We start from the raw sequence: 25,178 nt of genomic DNA on the forward strand, positions 1-25,178 counted from the left end.
TGGACAAAGATGATGTTAAATGAGGTTTTTTTGGGACACTCACGTTTCTTACGTCATCATCCTACCATTTTCTCATTTAATATTATCCAAAAGATGAAATAGATGGCAAAATCCTACTATCACTGTCATTATAGATCTGAGGATTGAGATCACATTGGAGATAGTTCTGTCTTGGTGTAATGCATCTTGGGCATAATGTGCGCATTCAAGTCTTGTACTTTATAGAATGTGACTGCACAACTTGTTTATAACATTTCTGGTAAAGAGCAGAAAGGTTACTTACTATTCATAGTTTAAAGTTAAAAACTGTCCACCCGTTACAATGTTATCAGACAATATGAGGAGCATTACAAGACCTAATATGAACTTATCAAGCAGGAATTAATGGAGGTAAGAACAGATGATGTGTTGAGTGACTTATCAGGCAGGAATTAATGGAGGTAAGAACAGGCGATGTGCTGAGTGACATAATTAATATATTCTTAGAAAGTCTGTACATTGAAGCAATCATTAACAGATTTTCTTGCAGACATGTAAGCTAAAATTAATTGTAATAATTTATTTTTTACTTATATATTTTCATTTCAGTATATCATCAAACATTCTCTTTACACATATTTTAAATTGTACAACATGACAGATATATACATACCACCAGCCTTCAAATATTGTATAATAAAAATGTACTATAATAGAAAATACAAACATCAATCAATATAGTACTTTCTAGCGAATATACACTAGCAGTATTGTCACTTTCTGATATACTGATTCTGTCTGCTTATAGCAAGGACAACTAAGTTTATATTTACCCTTTGCACAGTTTGTGTGCAGTTCTCGTTTATTTATGATTCCGGAATGTCATGTCAATTAATTAAGCTCAGATTATGAAAACTTATTTCACGATGATATATTTAATGACATAAAATAACAGATAACTGACAAACCTAACAGTTTAGTGTAACTCAAGAATCTCTGTTACACCCTACCACTACTGTGGGCTGCACAAAACATTCAGTGAATAAAGTTCATTGCCTGGTGTCATATTGCAAATCGAGATGACGAACATTGTACATTCTGATTTTCTTTTTTATTTGTAAGCATGTATCATTTACTGTGAATGTCGCCTTTTTAATAAGGCGTTCAGATGCTTGGAAAATGATGGATAACGGGAGATAAATGGAAGGTCACAATATTATTACTGAATATCAGTGGCGTAGCGTCAATGTAAGCTAAAAAGCTCAGCTTCCCCAGTTAATAACAATTTCATAACAAACCTGCAGTTTATGAACAAAATTATTTATTAATTTTAATACAATTTATATTTATGCGTTAAATATTGTGATGCGGCAGCTTAGGATGATTTGCGATGCAGCAGTAAACATTAAACCTGCACACACCAGCTTCCAATCCCCTCATTCTTCTGTGTGACCCACCCCGCAGATTTTCCATCTCTTTCTAACAAAACTACCCTGGTCGCAAGGCTCTCAAGAAGCTAGCTTTAACATTGAAAAGAATTTAGTTTCTGAGTTATCCCTTTCGTGAGTTGTGTTTAGTTGAAGTGTTAGCGTGCATTGTGGCTGATATAATAAATAATGAGTGAAATAACAGTTTCTGATACCAATTTACTTGAATGTTTAAGACAATTACATTTTCAAGACTGACTTACGATCAAAAGTGTGATTTAAAAAACGACCGACTCCCTTGCTATCAGTGAAGGACACAACCAAGACAGATGCATACTTACGTAATTACTAATACTGTATTTATTGACCGTTAATATTGTGATTTCTCTAAAATATATGACAGGGATTAAGCTAATGTTAAATTATACTTATATGTGTCTATTTCTTAGAGATATGTGTAAACCATGAAATCATCATTTACTACGTACTATTTAAGATCATGTCTTATCGGTATTACTGAGGTTCCAACCAATCTTCGGGCTGCTGACATTGACTACTATTTATTTTAAGACTATATTTTTGCAATACGTTTTCTCATATGTACAGTAGTGGCAAAAAAAACTGGACTGATTTCAGAGCCTTGTTCACTCCAGAGCATGATAGACTGGTAACTAAGACTTTCGTGGTTCGAATCCTGCCTGGGAAGGAAACTTTTTTTTTTCCTTATTCAAATTTATTCCCAATACTTTTCGATTGCTGGTAAAATTCATGTTCTGGGAATAATAAGTTAATTAAGTAGTAAAATATCGCTGCAATCGAAAAGTATTGGGAATAAATTTGAATACGGAACAAAAAAAAAATTCCCTTCCCAGGCAAGATTCGAACCACGAAAGTCTTAGTTACCAGTCTATCGTACTCTGAGTGAACAAGGCTCTGAAATCAGCTACAAGGGTCGGTCCGGTTTTTTTTGCCACTACTGTACATGGAAGACAATTTGAGTTAGCTTCCCCTGCTCAAAATTTCATGCTACGCCACTGCTGAATATTCTTTGAGACAATAAGAAAAATCATTAAAAATGTTAGGCTAGTAGATATTATAGACCTAGATTCATCTCTAAATAATGTAATTCAAACCTAGGTAAAATAAAAATTTGTTAATATATTGTGGACATGGGAAAAATTTACATTGTAACTCGATTATTTTAAAGTAACGACAAGCATAAAGATTGGAGTAGTACTTGATAAGATGTTAAGCTAACAAAATATCGAAAAAGCAATTTTAGAGGTCAAAGGACCTGTGTGTAATGCAAAGGAAGTGGCAGATTTTGACTTAAGTTTGTAGTTCCATTGGAACTCATCAAATTTCAGACCGATGACTTTAATGGATTGTGGGTATTACTGATAGCAAGTGTGGAGTATGTTCTTGTGAAAATACTGATAAACATAACCAAAGTTAGAAGCTCCCTCTAAAAAAAAATCAGTGGTCAGTATTTCGTGACTCGCAAACGAGTCAACACCTTAATATACAAGCAGGGTGGAGAGATAAGGCATGACCTTCCTCCCTTTAGCCATCACTTGTTCATTCAGCATTAAAAGTATGGATATCGTCCACCTCCTACCTTCCCCTTTGCTGTGCAGGCTGCATTTTATATAATGTAATCTTTCCTGACCACTGCTCTAAAAGCTTGTGCAATGTACTTTTATTTAATTACTGAAAAGGAGAACATGACATATGAGAACATAAATTATATCCAGACTGTTTTGTCGCGATACGATATGAACTCTTAGGCCTTCAAAGTCTTAAGAGTTGGAAGAGAAGAAGGTTAAAAACGACAAAATTCACATGCACTGAATAGTAATCGTCTCCCCATCCCAGAAGAAAAGCACTATCTGCATTATTATTTCAGAATATCAGAATTGCATTTTAAGTTACTAATATTAATGGAATTTAAAATCTGATATGACAATAATATTATGTACAGTGGAGCTTCGATTATCATTGTTAATTTGTTCCACAAAACTACAACAATACTGTAGCAACAATAACTGTAACATTTAAATCAATGTTACAGCAACAATTCGTTTAAAAAATAAAATCTAACTATACATAAACTTTTTTCTTTTAGGCTATAACTTTGAACAAAATTATATATTACAAAAAATATAATCCTTTTACAGTGTCACATTGATGTAATTTAATCAGTGGCGGATTTTCAAGGGAGGCCGTGCCTCTCCTAATATTTTACCAGAATACAATATGACAATATTAATTCCAGCTGAAGTAAGATCAAGTTATAGCAAATGACGGTTTTATATTAATTTTACTATTCAATATGACTAAGATGTAAGTTACGTCAAGTCGACCATATCCAGTTGATGATGCCCACTCGCTATAGATAGTACAAATAATTCGTACCGAAAGAAAACAAATAGTACTGTAACCTGTACAATCGACATCAAGCAGTCTGCAGTGTCTATGCGAGAGTGGGACAGTGGAGACAACTATACAGTAGAACTTGGTTATAGCGACCTCGTTTTGTGCGACACCTTGCCTATAACGTCAAATATTCTGTGGTCCCAACTAATTCCCCATAAGACATATGCTTTCCTATCTTGCTTAATACGACAAACATATATGCGTCTACCTCGCATATAACGTCATTTTCAACCTCAGTTTGGAATACAATTTTCTAAGAACCAAAGTATTTTGCTGAAATCTGGCAAATCCTTTACTGTTCCTTTCTATCATAGACCTCTGGAATGCAGGCAGATTCCCCACCCCATTGTAACCTGCCCGAATTCATGCGGTATTAATGGTGCCTGCATGCGGCCAGTTTCGACAGTAAGTTTTCACTAAGTGCACGCATTTTAACGCAGTATGGCCACTAAAAGAAGGGAGTGACACTTTAAAAGCCATTAGAATTGTGAACATTTCTATGAAGCTAGGAGAAGGAGCAGTGAAATTGCAACTGAAATAATGAACATACAATTTAATTTAGAAAGTGTATATTGGGCAAGTAGGAGACAACAGAGTAAAATCACTGATTACTTCACTCCTCATTAAATAAGTTTGGTGAGTAATGAACAAACTGTTTTAATACAGAATACTGTATTTATAATTGTACATGTATTTTATTGTGTTCATGGTATGCTTAAAAGTGAATACATAAATCTAAAATAAGCCTAATTATGTTTATTATTTTTCATTTTCCACCTCACTAGACTGATAATATGAATCTCGGTTACAACGACACTCGTTTATAACAACATAATTTTCAAGGTCCCTTGGATGTCGTTATAACCAAGTTCTACTGTATTACTCTCCTCCCAAGCAACCATGACAACAGGAGTTCAACCAATAACATAGCTAGTTAGCAGAATGTTTAAACCTCACTAGAAACTGCGGAAAGAGGCGAATTTGGAGAAATCCTACTCACTACTGACAAGTGTACCGCTAGTCTCGGCTGTTTGGCAAGCTCTCTCTCTCTCTCTCTCTCTTTCTTTCTTCTTGGCTTTAAAAAATCGCGTCATGAATTGTTAGTTTTCTTTCCCTGCGTAAAAGTTTTGTTTATATTGACAGATTTTTTTTTTTTGTTTATAGGTTATTCCTGCTATTTTTGTTTTCTGTTACGAGATATAAATTATTTATTTATACAGAACATTAAATATTGATAGTTTAGAAATAAATGCAGATTTGTCTCTAGTTTCGTCTAGTAGTAAATGTTCAGTATGTTGTAACCTAATTGATTAGTATGCAAAGGAAGAGAATCGTTGAGTGAATTTGCTGTAATAGTAATGAGGTATGTGACAGGTCCTGTATTTTTAATACATAAAATGCAACTTCTCATCAGTCACATCTTGGTCTCCTCAACTCTCAAAGCCACCGACCGCTACTGAATTTAATCAAAAGTGAATATGATACTAACACATTTTTGATGCCTATGTCACAAGGACACTGGCCTTATGAAACGAAACACTCCAGCACCTAAGTGGATGCTCAAGACTGTGCCAGACTTGGTCATCCAGAGGAAATGTACCAGTGATCTGGCAAAAATGACAATCGGTGTAATTTCGACAATAATACAAATTAATGGTATTGAATAGAGAATAATGGTTAGTAGAAATGATGACAGTTGAAGACGAAGATAATCGAAGCTCCAAGGAGTGGGGGGGGGGGGAAATTGTGGAATGCTATGGAATGAGATAGGAATAACTGGACAGTAACTATTAATTAATTAGAACAATATGTAGTGTAATGACTAATGAACATTTACTGATAAAAAGCATGAGGAATTAAAAAAAATGAAGTCATATATATTTTATCTATATTTACACATAAAATAAAGGGAGGACGAAATAGTGAGGGAGTATAAAGAATAATATAAACTTAAAGAATAATACAAACTTAATTTAAAACACAAAATGTATCCAGGTGACCTCCAATGACATGAATTTCCCAACAAGCTCATATGAAATGATATAATAATTTAAAAAACTGCTTTAAGAAACACTGTAATAGATCTGCACGAAAGTACATCACAACAAATGTTCTAATCTTACCTCGTGTATTAGCCCAATTTTTCTAAACAATGAAATCAATGCAAAGTCAGACATCAGATGGAATTTGTTGAATATCACAATGTGAACTAACATGAACAATAATTAAAGCATAGCAAACAATGTTTCTAGCGATGTTAATCTTCTCTCTGATGTACCATAGTGAATATTCATGGAAAATTTAGAATTTCTCGTAACTGCAGGAGCACACTTTCCATATCACAGTACTTTTTAATGCCCAGGGCTGACACCACTTGTGACTGATACAGAATTTTCTTTGCAACAATGTAATATATTGCTCTGTCTGATAAAGAAGAGATATCACCTGAAAAGAAAATTACATATAATCATATATCGTCACGTTTTGCGTTTTTTAGTTCCCTCTTTTATAGCATAGCAAAAATCGCACAAAATGTAATGCAAGAACTAGGTAACTGATCGAACGATACCAGCGACATCTATTTTCCAATATAACAAATAGGTACAAGAAAACGAGACATTTTCCTTAGTGCAATAAATAAGTAAATAGGCAATGTCACAAAATATGAAAAATCAAGTTACCTAGTTCTTGTATTCAGGCAACGATATTATATTATAACTAAATTTCTCAAAAGATAAATTTAATCACTTCTTCAGACATTCATGACCATGAATTGAGTTGCCTAAGACGACTTTCAATTTCATTCCGTAATTGTTACGAAGAAAAATGGTTGTTTTAATAATACATGGTCTGGCAAAAAGATCTGACTTTTCTTTTTTAATGAGACAGCACAGTTGTATTTTAACCTAAGTTGGTTTTTATTCTTTTATCGAAAAGAGGCATTATTGCCATTTACTGATGAAAAGTAACAAAATTAGGTTTTGAAAATTACACCCTCCAAATGACGTCCATTTTTTCTAATGCACTCCTGAAGTTAGCACTCCCCTGCCTACCATGTTTTGTGGTGTACGGGCGATCCTTGGCCTTGGTGCTGCAGAAGTCGTTCTGAAATTGTTTATCCACAATAAAATTGTGTTATGGCTGAGAATTCGCCCATGTCGACCCACAATGAAACGTTGTCGGAACCTATGCTGTGTAAGAACTACCTGATGTGATGCGTTCCATATATCCATTGCAACTGAAATGGCATCAATAATGGCGTCCATTCCCTATTCTCCCACCACAGTGCGACTGTCTTAGGCATAGTTACTGCAAACCTAAAAATGTCAGATCTTTTTGCTGGACCCTGTATTATTACAATTTTCAGTTCAATATGTGTACTAACCAATAAAATTATGAATGCCTAAAAGGAATGACTAAATTTATCTTTTGAGCAGTATAAGTGATAGTTGCACAAATTCAGGTTGCTACACCACATAAAGTCAATCAATCTTAAAACTCTGTTAACAATATATTTTACTAAGACTGTTAACAATATTTTTTACTAAGACTTATTTGATGTCTACCTGTGTGTGGTCAAAATGATCTACAACACATACACATAACCACTTTATATATATATATATATATATATATATATATATATATATATATATATATATATATATAAAATTCATATGCAACAATCTGAAAGGAAAGATCTGCATTCTCAGCAACTCTTAAACTACATTATACAGTTAATGGGTGGATGGATTACAGGTGAAAGATGGAACAGGGCAAATGTTAGGTAATGTATGGCGAATCCTCGGTTTCATCTCTCCAAATACCATCTCACCATTACCAATAAATAGGTGCTAAATAATGTAGTAGCTGATGCAGCATTGTTAAATAAAAATATATCTCTCTCTCTCTCCCCCCTCTCCCTGTCTGTCTGTCTGTATATATACTTATGGCTTTTAAGCAGTGGCGGCTCGTGAACTTGTGGATTGGGAGAGCTGCAGTAGATTTCGGTACATACAAATTTCACTTCTTGATACCATTACTAATAAGTATAGGACAAAAATAAATGCACTACATATCGAAAAACCAAAACTTCCTGACTTAGTTGGGAGATGTCTGTGGGATCATTTGCTAATCCCTAAGAAAAACTAATACCATCGATTTCAGTCTGAATTTCAGATCAGCAGACACTCAACTTACAATCTACCAGTTCATTCTGAATTGTCTTAGAATAACCTTTAAACAGTGGCATGTTCCAAATGATTTTTGAGAGGCTCGTTTAGATTACTCACGAACTGTAGCAACCCACGAAACACATCAGGGTTCTTCGAATCGTTTTTTCATCATGTCCTCTAAGGGGAAGTTCATATTGGCCACAAAATTTGATACAATCAATATTTTTTTTAAAATAATTTCACGATTTTTTCTCACTTCTTGTTTATGTTTGAGAATGTTTGTTCTGTTCGTTTCACTTAATTGAACAGCAGTATGAGTTGCGTAACATAGCCAATGAAACAACATTTTTCAGGTGAGACTGCGAAGATTCGTGCATTTTGCTTTTTAGGGGCAAATGTCCTAAATCTGTCACACCACTCCTAGTCCATGCAGCATCACCACCGAAGAGGAGGCAAGGAAAACAAAATACAGATTTTTTTTTTTTTTTGTTCACATCCACGTAACCACAAATGCTTAGCGTAAATTTCATTGTTATACTTCCTTACATATATACACTATTTCGGCTGGATGAAGCTTAAGTGAGATTTAAGTTGGATAACGGACGACTCTTTAATTTCACTTCATTAAATCAATATTCTCCGCAAGGGAAAGTTGAGGAAAATAAAATTAATATTCTGTAATTCACACACACTCATGCTTGCAAATTTGCACTGTTTAAGTTACGGTATTAAGACGTCACACCAAAGCAACACTCAGATATACTGATGGTCAACAATTTTCTAAAACTAGAAAAGAAGTCTCTTTCATATTTTACATGCTATATCAAAAGGATTCTACTCGTGCAATCATTTTGAGTTAAGGCAAATATTAGGTTCTGCTGGAGGCTGAATATATATGTAATAATAACGCAAAAGAGAATATTAATTTCGTTATATTAACTCAATAAGATTCTACAACAATAAGTATGTGAAAAGAAAATAAAAATTTTGTCATTAAGTTTCAAGGGAATAGAGAATCCATTTGACACAGCATTACAATAGCGGTGTGGGAGGAGAGGAAAGATCCCTTGTGGCCTGGCTCTGCAAGCCACTGCAGTGAGATATGGGTTTTAAACAGCGACAGTTTCCCTCTGCTTCCCTTCACCTCTCTACCCCCTGACCATGCAAGAGACACTCTCTATGAGCTGACCACCCTGCAGATCCCAGGACGACTTTGAATGCAGTGTCAATTCCAATACAGTCGACGCGCAAAAAGATTATGCATAAGATAATAGTACACATTCCCGGCCAGATGAAAAATAAAGCAATTTACCAATAAAAGCTGTAACAATTCTTCTAAAAATTAAAATAAATATTATTTTTATTTTCCTGTCAAAGCAGGGAGTGCTGCAGCTCCGCAGCTCTTATGGACAAGCCGCCCCTGCTTTTAAGGAACCCTGAGATTCATTGCTGCCCTCACATAAGCCCACCATCAGTCCCTATCCTGTGGAAGATTAATCCAGTCTCTATCATCATATCCCACCTCCCTCAAATCCATTTTAATATTATCCTCTCATCTATGTCTCGGCCTCCCCAAAGGTCTTTTTCTCTCTGGCCTCTCAACTAACACTCTATATACATTCCTGGATTGGCCCATATGTGCTACATGCCCTGCCCATCTCAAACGTCTGGATTTAATATTCCTAATTATGTCAGGTGAGGAATACAATGCGTGCAGTTCTGCATTGTGTAATTTTCTCCATTCTCCTGTAACTTCATCCCTCTTAGTCCCAAATATTTTCCTAAAAACCTTATTCTCAAACACCCTTAATCTCTGTTCCTCTCTCAAAGTGAGAGTCCAAGTTTCACAACCATACAGAACAACTGGTAATATAACTGTTTTATAAATTCTAACTTTCAGATTCTTTGACAGCAGATTAGATGACAAAAGCTTCTCAACCGAATAATAACAGGCATTTCCCATATTTATTCTGCTTTTAATTTTCTCCCGAGTATCATTTATATTTGTTACTGTTGCTCCAAGATATTTCAATTTTTGCACCTCTTTGAAGGATAAATTTCCAATTTTTATATTTCCATTTTGGGATTTACTTCCAAACCTATTGCTTTACTTACTTATAAGAATTAAAAATTGCGAGAATGAGACTCTGTTAGTTGAATCAGCATTTTAGCATACTATGTTGTAACACCATTTTCTTACAGTTTCACTTTATAATTTCTTAACTTTCAACCTTAAATGTATTTACTATAGTAGACAGCAATTCGGAAGACGGTAGTCTGTTAGCGTTTGCGTCGAGAGAGACAGATAGAGAGAGCAAGGAAGAGTGTAACATTGTCACATCGTACTTCAAGCTTACATGCAATACAAATAGTGCAGCAGATACGAGGGGGATCCAGGAAATAACGACCGTTCGTGCATACCCGCCGCGCAGCTGACTCCCCTTCCTTGTTTGAAGGTCAACTGGCTTCCTTAACATGTGTTCTCATAATGTTGTGAGTACTGGTTGCAACAAGTCGCCATTGTGCATTTTGTGTTACTTCAAAATGAACGACGTGATTGATAATCCAGCCGACTGTGAGGTGAGGAGTGTGATTCGATTTTTGAATGCCCGACATTTGAAACCTGCAGAAATTTACCGGCAATTGAAAGAAGTGTATGGTGATACTGTAATGAATGAAAGAAATGTGAGAAAATGGTGCGAAATGTTCAACAATGGGCGAACAAATGTCCACGATGAAACTCGAACCGGACGCCCATCACTCATCACAGAAGACCTGAAGACTAAAGTGAACGACAGAATCTTGCAAGACAGGCGCACATCACTCGACGAATTGCATATTGCCTTTCCTGACATTTCTCATTCTTTGCTTGGTGAAATTGTGTCGCAACATCTTGGCTACAACAAAATCTGTGCACGATGGGTTCCACGGCAACTGAGTGACCAACACAAAACTCAGAGAATGGCCTCAGCATTGACATTCTTGATGCGATATCACACAGATGGAGACGCGTTTCTTGATCAAATTGTGACTGGTGATGAGACCTGGGTGTCTCACAACACCCCAGAGACCAAGCGCCAATCACGTCAGTGGCATCATCCCTCATCACCCAAGAAACCGAGAAAATTCAAACACACTCTCTCAACACAAAAAGTCATGGCTACTGTCTTTTGGGATCGCAAAGGTGTTATTTTGCTGGATTTCATGCCAAAAGGCACTACGATCAATGCAAATCGTTATTGTGAGACTTTACGAAAACTACGGTGAGACATGCAAAACAAGAGGCGAGGAATGCTTTCGAGAGGAGTTGTGCTTCTTCACGACAATGCCCGCCCCCACACTGCTGCTTCAACTCGAGAATTGCTGGATCAATTTGGTTGGGAAATCTTTGATCATCCGCCCTATAGTCCAGACCTTGCTCCTAGCGATTTTCACCTTTTCACTAAGCTGAAAGACTTTCTGGGTGGTACGCGTTTTGGAAGTGATGAAGAGTTGAAGAAGACAGTGAACACCTGGCTTAATGAACTGGCTGCAGAGGAGTATAACACGGGAATTCTAAAGCCAGTGAACAGATACGACAAATGTTTAAATGTAGGTGGTGATTATGTAGAGAAGTAAAGGAAGCTTCAGTTATGTAACAGACTTTGTTTTTTCAAATAAATATATATTTTTTTTAATTATTACAACAAAACGGTCGTTATTTCCTGGATCCCCCTCGTAATTTAAATTATCAAAAGACAATAATGATCTTAGCCATTGATTACTGTAAGCATGACACCAAATAAACCCTCTTTCCTTCACTAACAATATTCTTTGCACTGTTCTCAATCCCACAACACATGCTTCTGCAGTCATTTCTTGCGCGTTGGCAACATTGAAGCCAGCATCAAGATGACCGGCAACGTCGCCAACGTTTTTAAAATAATTATATGCCTTAAACACTATTTTCCGCGCCTGCCTGTGCAATATTTGTCTTTTTACAGTCTCTTCTTCCATTTATTTATCTTACACACATACAGTAAATGCTAGTGTTACTTATTCAATGAACTGAAACACCCACACGTCAACAAACGAACTTGGAAGTACTTGTTAGAGACTGATTCCGATTGGTTCTACTGTACAAGCTTGTGACGTCACATACCAGAAATGCTACGGCGCATACAGCAGCTGACAGCCTTCCGAAATGCTGTCTAGTCTAATATTACTTAAAAGTTCCTTGCACCACATCACAAAATTATATATTAACTTACATGGTTCCTTTGTTGTCAGCATTGATAATACTGCTGTTACATCATCTTTAAAATTCAATAATCTGCTGCATATTAACTTTCTCAGCCTGTCTTTCTCTTTTGCATTTGCGGTCTTAAGTACTTCGATAAGACTCATTCCCAAAATATCCACTAATTTTGTTTCTTCACTATATATATTCCTTGCGCCATGCTCAAAGGGACTTGTGACTTCGTAATTTGTGTGACTATGACTCCTATATTTCAGTTCAGCATCGCGAAGTTCATCTGCATATAAGAGTTTTTTCCATAAAAATTCTGCAGCATGTGATACAGGTAACATTGTCAGAAGTACTTCCGGTTTTACCAACTTCTTGAGACTAGAGTAAGGATTCCAAGACACAGATCCGGGTACTTGATTCACTTCAGTAAAATAAGTGACAACAAATTTTGAAGCTTCTTGCCGCACATCATAATCTTCATCTTGAAGTAAAGTAAGTTCAACATTTAAAAGGGTTTCAATAACATTAAGCATTTCTTTTGTATTAACTGGCTTGTCTTTCTTTGCTAATGAAAGCATTTTTGGAAGTAATGGTGCTAAAAGATGCAAAGCTCTTGCAGCATTGTATCTGAAATCTTCTTCAAATTTGATTGGGTCACTTCTATTTTTGATACAATCTGCAACTTTTGATATAAATTGTAGGACTGTATGTGAAAGTTTAGTACAATGTCCTATGGCAAAATACTGTGAAAGAAGTCCAGCTGTAACTGGCAGTGCTATCATACTGTAGTCAGATTTGTCACTGTCATCACTCAAACACCACTGAGATACCTGCTGTAGCTCTCTGAACGCTACAGCACAATTTAACTTTGTATTTCCTACCAACATGAGTATGACCTCACACAATGGAAATACAGTGTAGTAATATGAGTCTTCAGAAACATCTAAGCCAATTTTCAAAATTAAAATGAATAATGAAGACTTTATAACATCATCAATTTTATCATCAAACTGAAGTCTATACTTCAGACTTCCAAAAGCTGCGGAGACAATATCAGGAGAATGATTACAGAGTACGTACGAATTATACCATGTAGTGACCAGGTCATTAGGACAACATTTTTTCACAGCAACTTCTATTACTTTTGAGGCCCAGAGAAACAAACCGGGCTTATAAGAAGGAATGATTTCTTCTTTCTCAAGTGCATTGTGCACATCCAATATTTGTTCCAAAACTTCATCACTCGAAAAATAAGCAATTTCACTTGTAGCAATATCATCTTCAAGTAACTGAAGGACCAAGACCTTGTTGAAATACGTGCATGAATTCCAGAAATTAATATTACTCATAGCTTTCTTTAGCGTTGTGTTAATCTTCAACATCTTAGAGTCAAATTCAGGTATATTTCTTCTCTCGTATTTAATTTTCCTTAAAAGATACTTCAACGAGAGCAGTATTCCATTCAATTTATTCTCAATGAATTCTGTTTCATTGCAATTTGTGACACATATCTCAAAATTTTCGACTGAAGTCATAATGGTACTGCAGCTATCAGCAAGGGGTATGAACCTTTCATATGCTTTTGCAGCCAGTTTCCGCACATGATAGATAGGACTCGACATCAACTGTAGAAAACAGACACGATATTGAGCAATCTTTTCAATCAAATGAACGTTCATAAATGCTATAACACCGACAGCAACTTTAGCAAGCAAAGAGAGCATTGGTACTAGATCTGTGTGCTGTTGCAAGATCTGTGACTTTTGGCACTGTGTAGCTTTTTGCAAGGACTTTAGTATGAATTCAGTGAGATCTGGAAAATGGTTAAAAAATTCTTCAAGGCTGATATCACTTCCCACTGCTCCTTCTTCATCCTGAGCTTTTTTCTGCCCAACAAGTTTTGGGATGAGTGCACCAGACAATTGCAATGCTGCATTCCTATAGAAGAAGAAACGAAAAATTACTCATTCATACAAAATTGCATTTCAATGAAGACAGTGTAAAAACTAGTTATACCATAGAGTGGTGCGTGGAAACCTCGAATGAATTGGAACTACAGTAATAACCAGAGACCGGAAGTTTAGGCATTATGAATCATTAAAATTGGCAGGCAAAAAGGCATCATAAATAGCTAAAATAGGCAGGCAAAAAGGCATTATAAATAGCTAAAATACGCAATAAAAGGCAATTACAAAAACCTTGCACTAGACCCATTTATTTACTAGATTACACTATTCAATAACTCCATTGTCATATTTTAAGAACTTTGAAGTTTTAAACAAAATACTAGTGTTGTACTTGACACAAAAATGAAAATTCTTTTAAAAGGCCTATGTATTGCAATGCTTTATTCGTTGCACACGACAACCAAATGCTTTTTTAAGTTCTCTGGTGCCATGCTACAACAACGTCACAATGAAAACTGAAAGAAAAATAATGTTAGACCTGCACTCATTGTTGCCTTGTCAAATAAACACAAACGATAATTAAAACGCTTACTGTTATACATTTTTGCATGGCAGCACTCATTGTTTCAAACAGAATATGAACTGACTGAAAGACAATAATATACATTCGGTGAAGTCACTTTCATTGTAGCAGTTACAGAAATAAATTAAAATACACCTGTAGGCAATTTTTAATAATAAATTAATAAATAATAGATAAATAATCAAATAAAGGCAAAAAAAAAACATTTATTTGGTAAATTAGGCATTTATATTAAAAAAGGCAGAACAGGGCAACATAAAACTGTGAAGTTTCAATCACAAAGGTATAATTCGTACAGATTTACTTTCAAAATGAAGACAGATTTAACACATACAAAAAGGCATTCTGCCAAAGTTCAGGTCTCTGGTAATAATGCACCCTTATATTAACAAAAACCTGTAAAACCACATAATTTTCAGTTGACCTGATCGCACACTTAACAATGGATGTCACAGCTAAAAAGTTATTCAGAACAAGCTATTCATGTTATTTATAATTGTAATGTATGAAATTTTAAATTCAGATGCACCATTATAGGGCAAAAAATTCGCCATGCTGCCAAAAACATTTTACATGCGTGCACCTCAGAAAAGATCATCACCTACAGATTCTACAGTATGCTTTTTATATCCAGAAATTTTATCAGCAGCTATAGCACACTACTTACAGCACTGGAGCACATGCGCAATTTGAGTGTAGACTACACTTTAGGATACTCTATATAAATGGCTGTATTACCTGATTGTCCATTCAGGAGAGGAGAAGGTACTGAAACATACTAATGCCAATGAGCTGATATATTGAGCCATATCCTGTCGCAGTGACGAATCTTGTGCTAGAATTCTCAAGAAATGTAATGCCTGTGCTTGAGGAAGATCTATCACTATTGAGCTGGATGAGCTAGCTCCAGGTTGTATTGGTGTTCGAGTAACATTCAGCAAGTGTGATACACACATGTGAAGAAGAGGCTAGAATAAAACAGATTTACTATTAAAATATAACTGCACTTGATATGTTACTACACTAACATTTCATTTACATGTTTTGAATAAGAAAACGTATAACAGAAATGACATTATTTTAATAACATCTGAAATAGCATTTGAAAACTATATGGGGAGAACAAGTTAAGTCAATTTAGTAAAATTTCATGAAATAAATTTAGAACTTCACAGTTAAGCCATCTTTGAGTCTATAATATAGTACTAAAGTTTATAACACACACATTCTTGAAGAATGTAAAGGTACGGTCACACGTCGCTATTTTTGCTGCACAACTTTTGTACTGCATGCTACTTTTCGTGCTGTGCAACCCAAGTGCAGCAAAGGTTGCAACTAGAGGTTGCGAGTCTGTTCACACACAAGGTGCTACTTTTGCAGCCGCAGTCATGCTGCAGGTTTCCATCTCTGTATTGACTTCTCAATATACATTTTGTGGTTATGTTCGCATTATTAAGAAATTCATGTGAAAGCTTACTTATCTATTATTTGCTTTTCTGTCCTAACTAGTATTCAGAAATTGGCATTATTTTTACTATAAAACTTTTAAAAACGTCTATATACTTAAATGATAACCAACAGCATATTCACGTAATCAATGTTGGCAACCCTCCTGTTTGAAACTACGCTACGGAAAATTAAAAAAATGAATTATATCGTCAGCAAATATGCTGTTGTGCATTTAATAACTGTTACAAATAATTTATTTTCATCACATCTAACATTAAAATATATCCAAACAATAAAAGTATCACTGGCACATTTGGGTGGCAACACTGGTCGTAACCGCAGCAAAAATTTCAACAAAACCGATATCAAAAATCCTGTGGCTGCAACCCTGAGAACCCTGTTCACACGTCGCTACATTTAAGCTGCACACAGCACGAAAAAAGTAGCGGGCAGCAGGTTCGGCAGCCGCTACTTTTCGGGTTGCACCGCTGTTCACACGTCGCAGTACGAGAGTTGCGCAGTTTTTTGTACTGCAGCGCTGCAAAAATAGTGAGGTGTGACCGTACCTTAAGATTCTTTGTAGAAAATCTTAGCTGTTTAGAGCCACTGCTCGCCAATATACATTTCAAACTCCAGTCCAGAAAATGTTACGACACTGACTTACCCTGTTCTTCCTATGTGATCTTAATTGAATAACATGTCATTATTTTGCAAAAAAGTCAGTTATTTTGGACTGTTTGCTCCTAAGGAATAAATCATGTCCTCAAATTGTAATAAGTGTTCCACAATTTGTTCAGTTACGTCATGGTGTGTTACAAAATGTTTCACTGTTTCTAAAGCGGTAAGAGCGTCATTAAATAACAGAAGATTATTGAAGGTAAGCATGGGCAGCTTCGAATTTAAACAAATTTCAAAGTGAACCGCATCTTAACACTGAACACATGCTGTATTTTCGCGTCCTTCCATTTTTACGGCAAACCTAACTTCGAACAAAATTGATTTAGAACATATTGTTGGCTTACAAGCAAAACACATTAAGTAAAAAACATTACCTCTGAGAAAAAGGTATTTTGAAAGCTCTTAACAAAACTGAATCCTCAAAATATTATTTTAGTAAGTTGTTTCTCTTTATGTGCATTTAATTTTCCAATTCTAAGTTTATACACATATACTGTATTATGTACATTATATAAGCCTTTTTCTCAGAAGTAATATTTTTGACCTTATGTGTTTCGCTTGTCAACCAATGGTATAAATGACGTTTCATATCTCCTGGGGATTAAAATACAACCGTATACTGTATAAGTGTAAAAACGTATAAATGAAAAATGTATAACCAAAATAAAATAACATAGAAAATATAGGAATTTTGTTGAAAAGTTTTATTGTATTTGTTTCCCAATGGTATTAGACTTCTGCCTTCTAGTTAAACTTTCATGTGTTGGCAGATAGTCATTTCGAATATTTGTGTTGGCTTTCTTACAGATAGTAATTCTAGTGAATTCAGAACTTATGCTGTGTAATGTATGTTTGTTTGACAACCATGCTCGGTTTCTAAGTGCAAAATTATTTGCTCCCAATCTGCACTCTACTCTAAAATTTTCCTAAATTATTTAACATCACCTATTTCTAACCATCTCATCTGTTTGCTGTGCGTGAGTGTGTAATAACATTCCTTTCTTCCACAAACATTTGGAAAATGGAACAGTAAATTTTGATAAAATAATTGAAAGTTAAACTGCCATTAGTGAATTGATAAAGTCAGAAATGCAGTGACACTATTAGAATCTCAAGCAGCAATACTTGCAATATTTTTGGATCCAACCTTGAAATCCTTTAAAACTAAAGAAAGCTATATAATAATATTACAACTTACAAATCAAAACTGATCAACATGGTAAAGCTAATGACGGAAAATACAGAGAATACGGTTAAAATACAGTTACATCTGTCAAGAGCATTTTTAACATATAATGGAGTTCGTCAAGGGGATGCACTGGCATGTCTTCTTTTTAATACTGTTTTAGAAAATGTGATTCGGAAGTCTGGAGTACAAGTCAGAAGTAATATTTTTTATAAATCAACCCAGGTAATGGCATTTGCGGACGACATAGTCATCTTCGGCAGATGCTTAAAATATGTGGAAGAAGCATTTCTTGCTCTTGAAAAATCAGGTAAAGAAATGGGAATGGTTATCTACGAGGGAAAGACCAAGTACATGGTAGCAACTGGTGGAAATTCAGGTGGTAAAGCAGACAGTATACAGATAGAGAATTATAAATTTGAAAGGGTCGACAAATTTAAATACCTCGGATCCTTGGTTACAAATGACAATAACATGTCTAAGGAAATCTCGAACAGGTTGGTATGTGGGAATAGAGCTTATTTCGGACTAAAGAAATATTTCAAATCATATGCCCTTACACAGAAAACAAAAACCACCTTATACAAAACACTTGTGAGATCAACCCTGATATATGCTTCAGAAACATGGACCATTTCTAAGAATGATGAGAGAAGACTTGAAATTTTTGAAAGGAAGATTCTTCGAAGAATATATGGTCCAGTTTTTGAAAATGGATTATGGAGAAAAAGATATAATGGAGAATTATATAGCATGTTTAAAGAGCCCAATATAATAAATATAATTAAAACCAATAGATTGAGGTGGGTGGGACATGTAATGAGAATGGATGCATCAGAACCTTGTAAAAGAATTATTCTCACAAACCCTGGAGGTCAAAGGAGATGAGGACGACCACATCTGCGATGGATGTAAGATTGGGATACAGAAATTGGAGGACTGTTGCACAGGACAGAGACAGATGGCAACGCCTACTGAGGGAGGCCAGGGCTCATAACGGGCCGATGATGATGATGATGATGATGATAACTTACAAAATATTATACATATACCAGGTGTTTCAGACCACTTGTATCAGCCTTTTTTTTTTTTTTTTTCGAAAACTAGCTATATGATACTGGTTATTCATAAAAAAATTTTGATAACCAAAACCTATGTAAAGAATTGATTGGTGGTAGTACCACTTCTCGTAACAAACCAGAAGTAGATACCTGTGGTCAACTTCGAAATTTCAAATAAGAACATGGGTCATTGAAGGTACCACTGGAAACTACTTTTAAAAAGAAACAACTTTTCCTGAAACTTTTTTTTTTCTAATTTTTATTGTTTACTCACAAACTTTCAGAACGGCCTCGAGGTTCACTCAGCCTCCTATAAAATTGAGTACTGGGTCTTTCCCGGGGGTAAAGAGCGGTCAGAGTGTGGTGCCGACCACACCACCTCATTCTAGTGCCGAGGTCATGGAAAGCATGGGGCTCTACCTCCATGCCCCCCAAGTGCCTTCATGGCATGTTACGGGGATACCTTTACCTTTTACTTTTACTCACAAAGCAACAAAAATGCTATCTTCTGAGAAATGCTGTATGTTGTTTATATACATACACTATTCATAGAAAGTGTTCAAAATGTACGCCACCCTGTGCTAAACAATGTTCTGATCACCTCCTAACATCCGTGATTGCATTTCAGTACAGCTGAGAGACCCACAGACTTCTCTAATTATTTGTTTCATATCTTCTCTAGTTGTTGGACGCACCTGGTAGACCATGTCTTTAATTCTCCCCCACAGCAACAAAGCATGGTCCCATTTATCAAGATAATGTCAATACTTAAAACAGTAGGTTATGGTCATCAAGAAATTCTTACAATTTATATATAAATTTACTTCATCAGCAAAAGATTGGTGCATGAGTAACGATCTCTAGAAAAAGTATCAGTGGTTTGATCATCTTCAATGAAACAACAAACTGATCTGTACTGCTCTCAAATACTCTATTGTTCCATGAGAATGAACTAAACAGAACATGATTCCATCAAAACAGTGCTACATAATCATTAAGTATACAAAAAAAATTGAATTCCTGCACTAAGTCAACAACAGAATTAATAAATTCATGAGATGTTATATGACCTTACCTTGCCCACTTGCATATCACTTGCTACAATCCTATGGATTAGTATCGATAAACCAGCAGAACGCCTGGTGACTGATCCTTTAATGCCACCACACATTAACAAATCCATAAATTCAGTCAGATATTGTCTCAGCATTATCTGACCTTCCTTCTTACATTCTGAATTGGTGTCACTTGTAACATTCTTCACAAAATTGGACAATGCAACTCCTGCAGATTCTATAGCCCCTTTATGACGACATCTGGTGAGAACTGTAGTGATCAAACCTCCACAGCGCCTCAGAATTGCAGCACTTGTGGATGTAGTGCATGACAAATCACTTGCCAGGTTGCAGCATGCCTGAAACAAAGCCGAAATTCTTATCATCGAACAGATTTAGTCCTAATTGCAGAATGTGAGAGGCATAAAATTATTTAGTGCTACGAGGTTCTTGGGTATTTGTACAATGTCCTAGATGTAGGCACATCAAAGGAGTCACATGTCGGCTCCATCATCAGGGAAGTGAAAGAACAAATGGCAAACCCATATTTTGATCCATTACAAAGAGCTATTCTCCTTCAATCACATTGATCACTGTAAAAGTCTCAAGTCCACACCTGTGGAGTAACGGTCAGCGCGTCTGGCCATGAAACCAGGTGGCCCGGGTTCGATTCCCGGTCGGGGCAAGTTACCTGGTTGAGGTTTTTTCCGGGGTTTTCCCTCAACCCAATATGAGCAAATGCTGGGTAACTTTCGGTGCTGGACCCCGGACTCATTTCACCGGCATTATCACCTTCATTTCATTCAGACGCTAAATAACCTAGATGTTGATACAGCGTCGTAAAATAACCCAATAAAATAAAAATAAAAGTAAAAGTCTCAAATCATACCTATATTATTTATTTAAAGTAATATGGAAAGAAATGTTTTAGATAAAGTTTTTAAATGCTGAACTACAATTTAATTCTAAATCACTGACACTAGTTGAATCAGGCATTGTACTCGCCGATTGTTTGTTGATTGTCGGTGGCAGAGGCTTCCCTCCCCATGAATTTAAGATTGAAAAAAATTAATAATTAAGTACTACTATTAAAGAAAAGAAATGTGAGAACTGTACTTTTAATATTCAAATATTCCACTTTTATAAATTCTTAAAAAAATAAAATAAGAGTTAGTTATTAACTTATCTCAAATGAAACCAAGACTATATCTTTGCTACATTAGTGGTTATTACTAGTATTTTAAATAAAAGTGCAATTATGTTTTGTTAAGTGAAATTAAAATTTCTTTATAAGTAAAATTGTGTATGTTCATTTTTTTGCACCTACGTCATACTTGGGTTGGATAAAAAGTAATGGCAACAGTTCGATATTTCTGACATGGCTTTATTCACAGGAGTACAGCATTTACGTACCTTCTATATAGTCGCCCCCCCTTATTTATTACCTTTTGCCAAATGTTTTGAAGGCGTCGTACACCATCAGCGCGTCCATCTTTGTTGATGTTCCGTTTTGACCGCCCTAAAGCAAGGATAAGTTCATCTCTGGTATTGTACCGGGTCCCTCACAGTGGTTCTTTCACTTTGGTGAATCGCATGGATCATATTGGGTGAGTACGGTGGATGTTCCAGTAGTCCGCATTTTCCGTCTGCCTTGGAGGTACAGTGTGGTGCAGTATTACCCCATCAATGTCATATGCCACAATGAACATCACTTTCACATCCCTGCCTTCCCGGAATGCTTTAACCCATCATGCCACTGTGTGATATGGCAACGCTGCATCGCCACATGCTTCACGCAGTCCCTGAAAACATTCTTGTGCACTACGACCTCGTGCCACTTCAATTTTGATCCAGGAACGTTGCTCTAGTTTTGTAAACATGATCTTAGGGCGCTCGCACTATCCCTATCAAAGTCAACGTTCTACACACTGCAGTAGATTGACAGAGTACTGTCGCTGCTGGCTACACTAACTCATCTAACAGTTCTTGTTCATGTCCATACAGCTGGCAACTCTCGAACGCACCATCATCACGTGACAGCAGTGTTGCCATTACTTTTTATCCAACCTATGTATTAACATTAAGTGCATGTAAATTATGTATCCTGTAAGTAGGGTAAGAATTTAAAATTAGGCCTAGGGTGCGGAAACTGGAAATATACTGTAAAGTGGGGTAAACTTGACAATAAAATAAACAAAAACAATCATGACATTAGCCCTATTTGTGCCTAAATTAATAAAAAATACTTAAGAAATTAAATAATGAACTTTAAAAATATGTTTAGTGCATTTGATATCAAGGTTTAAATTCTTTTTTTATGGCCAAGTTTACCCCGGTTTATAGTGTGGAAAATAGATCATTTCAGAGAAAATGGGAAAGATACGCCACACAATATAGACTATATCCTATAAGGGCTTCACTAAAAAATCTTGCTCCCCTCAAGTAAAAACTGAAATAATGCCCCAGATTGTAGGGACATTCACTAAATACACATAATAACTGAACTGCATTGCCCCACATTCCCACACATATTCCAGTCTGCTATTTTTCGTTTTAACTGAACTTCCAACAGTTTATTGGCATGCTTTCGCTCACACTACGCTCTACTTCATTCAACCCTGATTTCGGCATATTTTCTAGCAAAAAGTTTCTCAGCAATGTAATGTCACTCACTGATTTGAACTGTATAACGTCACATCACTACACAGACGACGCACCGTAATGCATAAATTGGTGGAAGACCACAAAGATCAACAACTTTATTTATGCAATACTATATTAATACACATGATGCTGTAGTAAAACATGCAAAGCCCTTTTTAAACCATTCGTCACAGAATTTTGTTTCACTTCATTTGACTCGTAACCTACCTAAAGAAGTTTCACTTCAAAAACAAACATACGAAATAACCTCAAACTGAACAATATATACAAGTTGAAAAGAAACTTATTGCTTTCCTTTTCAGGTATGACTTACTGAAAGGAAGGAACAGAAAAATCTAGTAACACTGTGTTCCTTGTGGAGTTTTCTTTGAAAATTGTAGCTTTTAATAAATTTTAAGAAATTAGAAGAATCAGTTGGAATTTATAATTTTTATTCAAGTTTTCATATCTGAAAATCTCGTGAAATCTAAATTTTTACAATTTTGTTTCTTTGTGTCGAACATCGAAACCATTGATAGATACTTGTGTTAAAACATGAATTTAACACTTCTTCCAAATATTAGAAGAATCCGTGTGAAATTACAGATTTTATCAGAATTTGAATATTTCGACAACCGAGAAAACTGTACAAGTATTAATATTTTTATTATTAATTTTTGGGAAAAGTAATAGAGTTTCTACGATATTTTATCTATATTGTTTGTTGTTTAATCAACTGTCCGAAGAAAGGCCTAAATGGCACAAGTGATACCAACAAGGCACCACTTACGAGGCAACTAAACCAAGAGATAATGTAGTATGGTGGCTAGTTCCTTTCCCCCTTGTTGTAGAATAATTCAATTTACAATACCTACATATGATAATTATTTGTCCATAAAAAAGTATGATTTCAGAGTAATTGCATCCAAAAGAATTGTGAAATTAGCTTCTACAACTTGAGAAGGAGAATCAAAGCAGTGTAACATCTATGTGCACAACAGCCAGGATTTACAGCTATTTGTCTGATGTTACAGCCATGCCATTACTTCGCAATGCTGTCACAATGTGCACTATTTTTGCGAGGAAAAATTATCATTAATCGTTGGTTGTAGGTAAAAAGTTACTTAACTTTTTCAGTAATAATGTGGTTTATAGTTAGCAACACGAATTAAAAGACTTATGAAAAGGCAAGACATACTTTCAAATTCAGCCAAACACAATTGTAGACCAACTGGTGAGCTGGTGACAGTTGCATCTCTTCCTCTTCTATCTCTAGGTTGCAAAGTGACTCCTGAATGCTACTTTTTATGGCCTCATCCATCTCAGCAAATGAAGGTGCAACATCTGCATAAAAATATATTCCATTATGTTAAATTCTACACATCAGAATAGAGGAAACTGATAAAAATTACGTTTTAACGAAGCTGACACTGAAACAAGTGGTAAGGAGTTGAAGATTAAAATTAAACACAGGCTGAGTGTCAGTAAAAAGGAGACAATTCAATACCATATTAAAGGTTTACAATCTAGAACAACTAAATTTACTTTGTATTATGTTGCCAGTGATGTTAATTGAATGGATACAAGGGAATAACGAGATTAAAATTCAAAAGAGACTAAGAAAAGCTAGTACTGAAAAGAGATTAAAAATATCAATAAAACGTACATATGATTCTATCCAAATCACGTAAGTGAAGTGGGTACGCATTGAATACACACATACATGATTCTCGTATCGTACAGATAAGCTTGAGATAGAATTAATAACCATGTGAACAAGTTATACCAGTATATGAATGGTTGGTTGGTTTTCTATGCATCCCAATATAGAAAATAACTATAATAGTCTAGTAGTATCAAATTTCGTTTCTGAGGTGAGATCGCTGAAAAACACAATTGGACAGAGTTATACAACAATAGACCAACAGACAATGTAAAAAAATTGAGATATTTGCACAAATCTGTTGTTGGCTGGATCATTTAACTCGGAAAAAATCAAGAATGCGATATCTGTATTTTGCTGTTATTTGTAAGCAAAATTCATTTATTGCATAACATTTATTTTGCTTTGCAATGTTAAATCAACTGTTAGTCTGTTATTAAAAATCGGTTAGCCTTTTTCAGTATTATTTGTGCTTTTTTTTTTTTTTAATAGTATGAATGTTACAATACTTCTTGCATAAAATGTTTAATAAAAATCACATTTATTTCAATGATCAGTATCTCGAAAACAGGTTTTTTGGCGGTTAGTCTCTTATTGCATAACTCTGTCCAATTATAGGATGATAGCTGAAGATGACTTAGTAGTGAAATTAGCCTGCATATCTTTCATTTAAGGACAGTATTCTTCTAGGTATCATAAATCTATGGC

At 35.4% G+C, this 25,178-nt stretch overlaps 1 protein-coding gene across 3 annotated transcripts in view; it reads right to left on the minus strand.

Annotated features, from left to right (window-relative positions):
- Nucleotides 1-459: 459 nt before the first annotated feature.
- LOC138703133 (uncharacterized) overlaps nucleotides 460-25,178 on the minus strand; it is a 50,350-nt gene continuing 25,631 nt past the window's right edge. For all 3 annotated transcript variants that reach the window (XM_069830758.1, XM_069830757.1, XM_069830759.1), the window contains 5 exons: nucleotides 24,006-24,151; nucleotides 20,185-20,523; nucleotides 15,474-15,703; nucleotides 12,268-14,183; nucleotides 460-6,287 (listed from right to left, as the gene is read on the minus strand). In XM_069830758.1, coding sequence (XP_069686859.1) covers nucleotides 6,133-6,287; nucleotides 12,268-14,183; nucleotides 15,474-15,703; nucleotides 20,185-20,523; nucleotides 24,006-24,151 — 2,786 coding nt within the window. In that variant the 3' untranslated portion in view covers nucleotides 460-6,132. The remainder of the gene's footprint in view (nucleotides 6,288-12,267; nucleotides 14,184-15,473; nucleotides 15,704-20,184; nucleotides 20,524-24,005; nucleotides 24,152-25,178) is intronic.

This window comes from Periplaneta americana, chromosome 7, assembly GCF_040183065.1.
Source record: "Periplaneta americana isolate PAMFEO1 chromosome 7, P.americana_PAMFEO1_priV1, whole genome shotgun sequence".
Classification (NCBI taxonomy): domain Eukaryota; kingdom Metazoa; phylum Arthropoda; class Insecta; order Blattodea; family Blattidae; genus Periplaneta; species Periplaneta americana.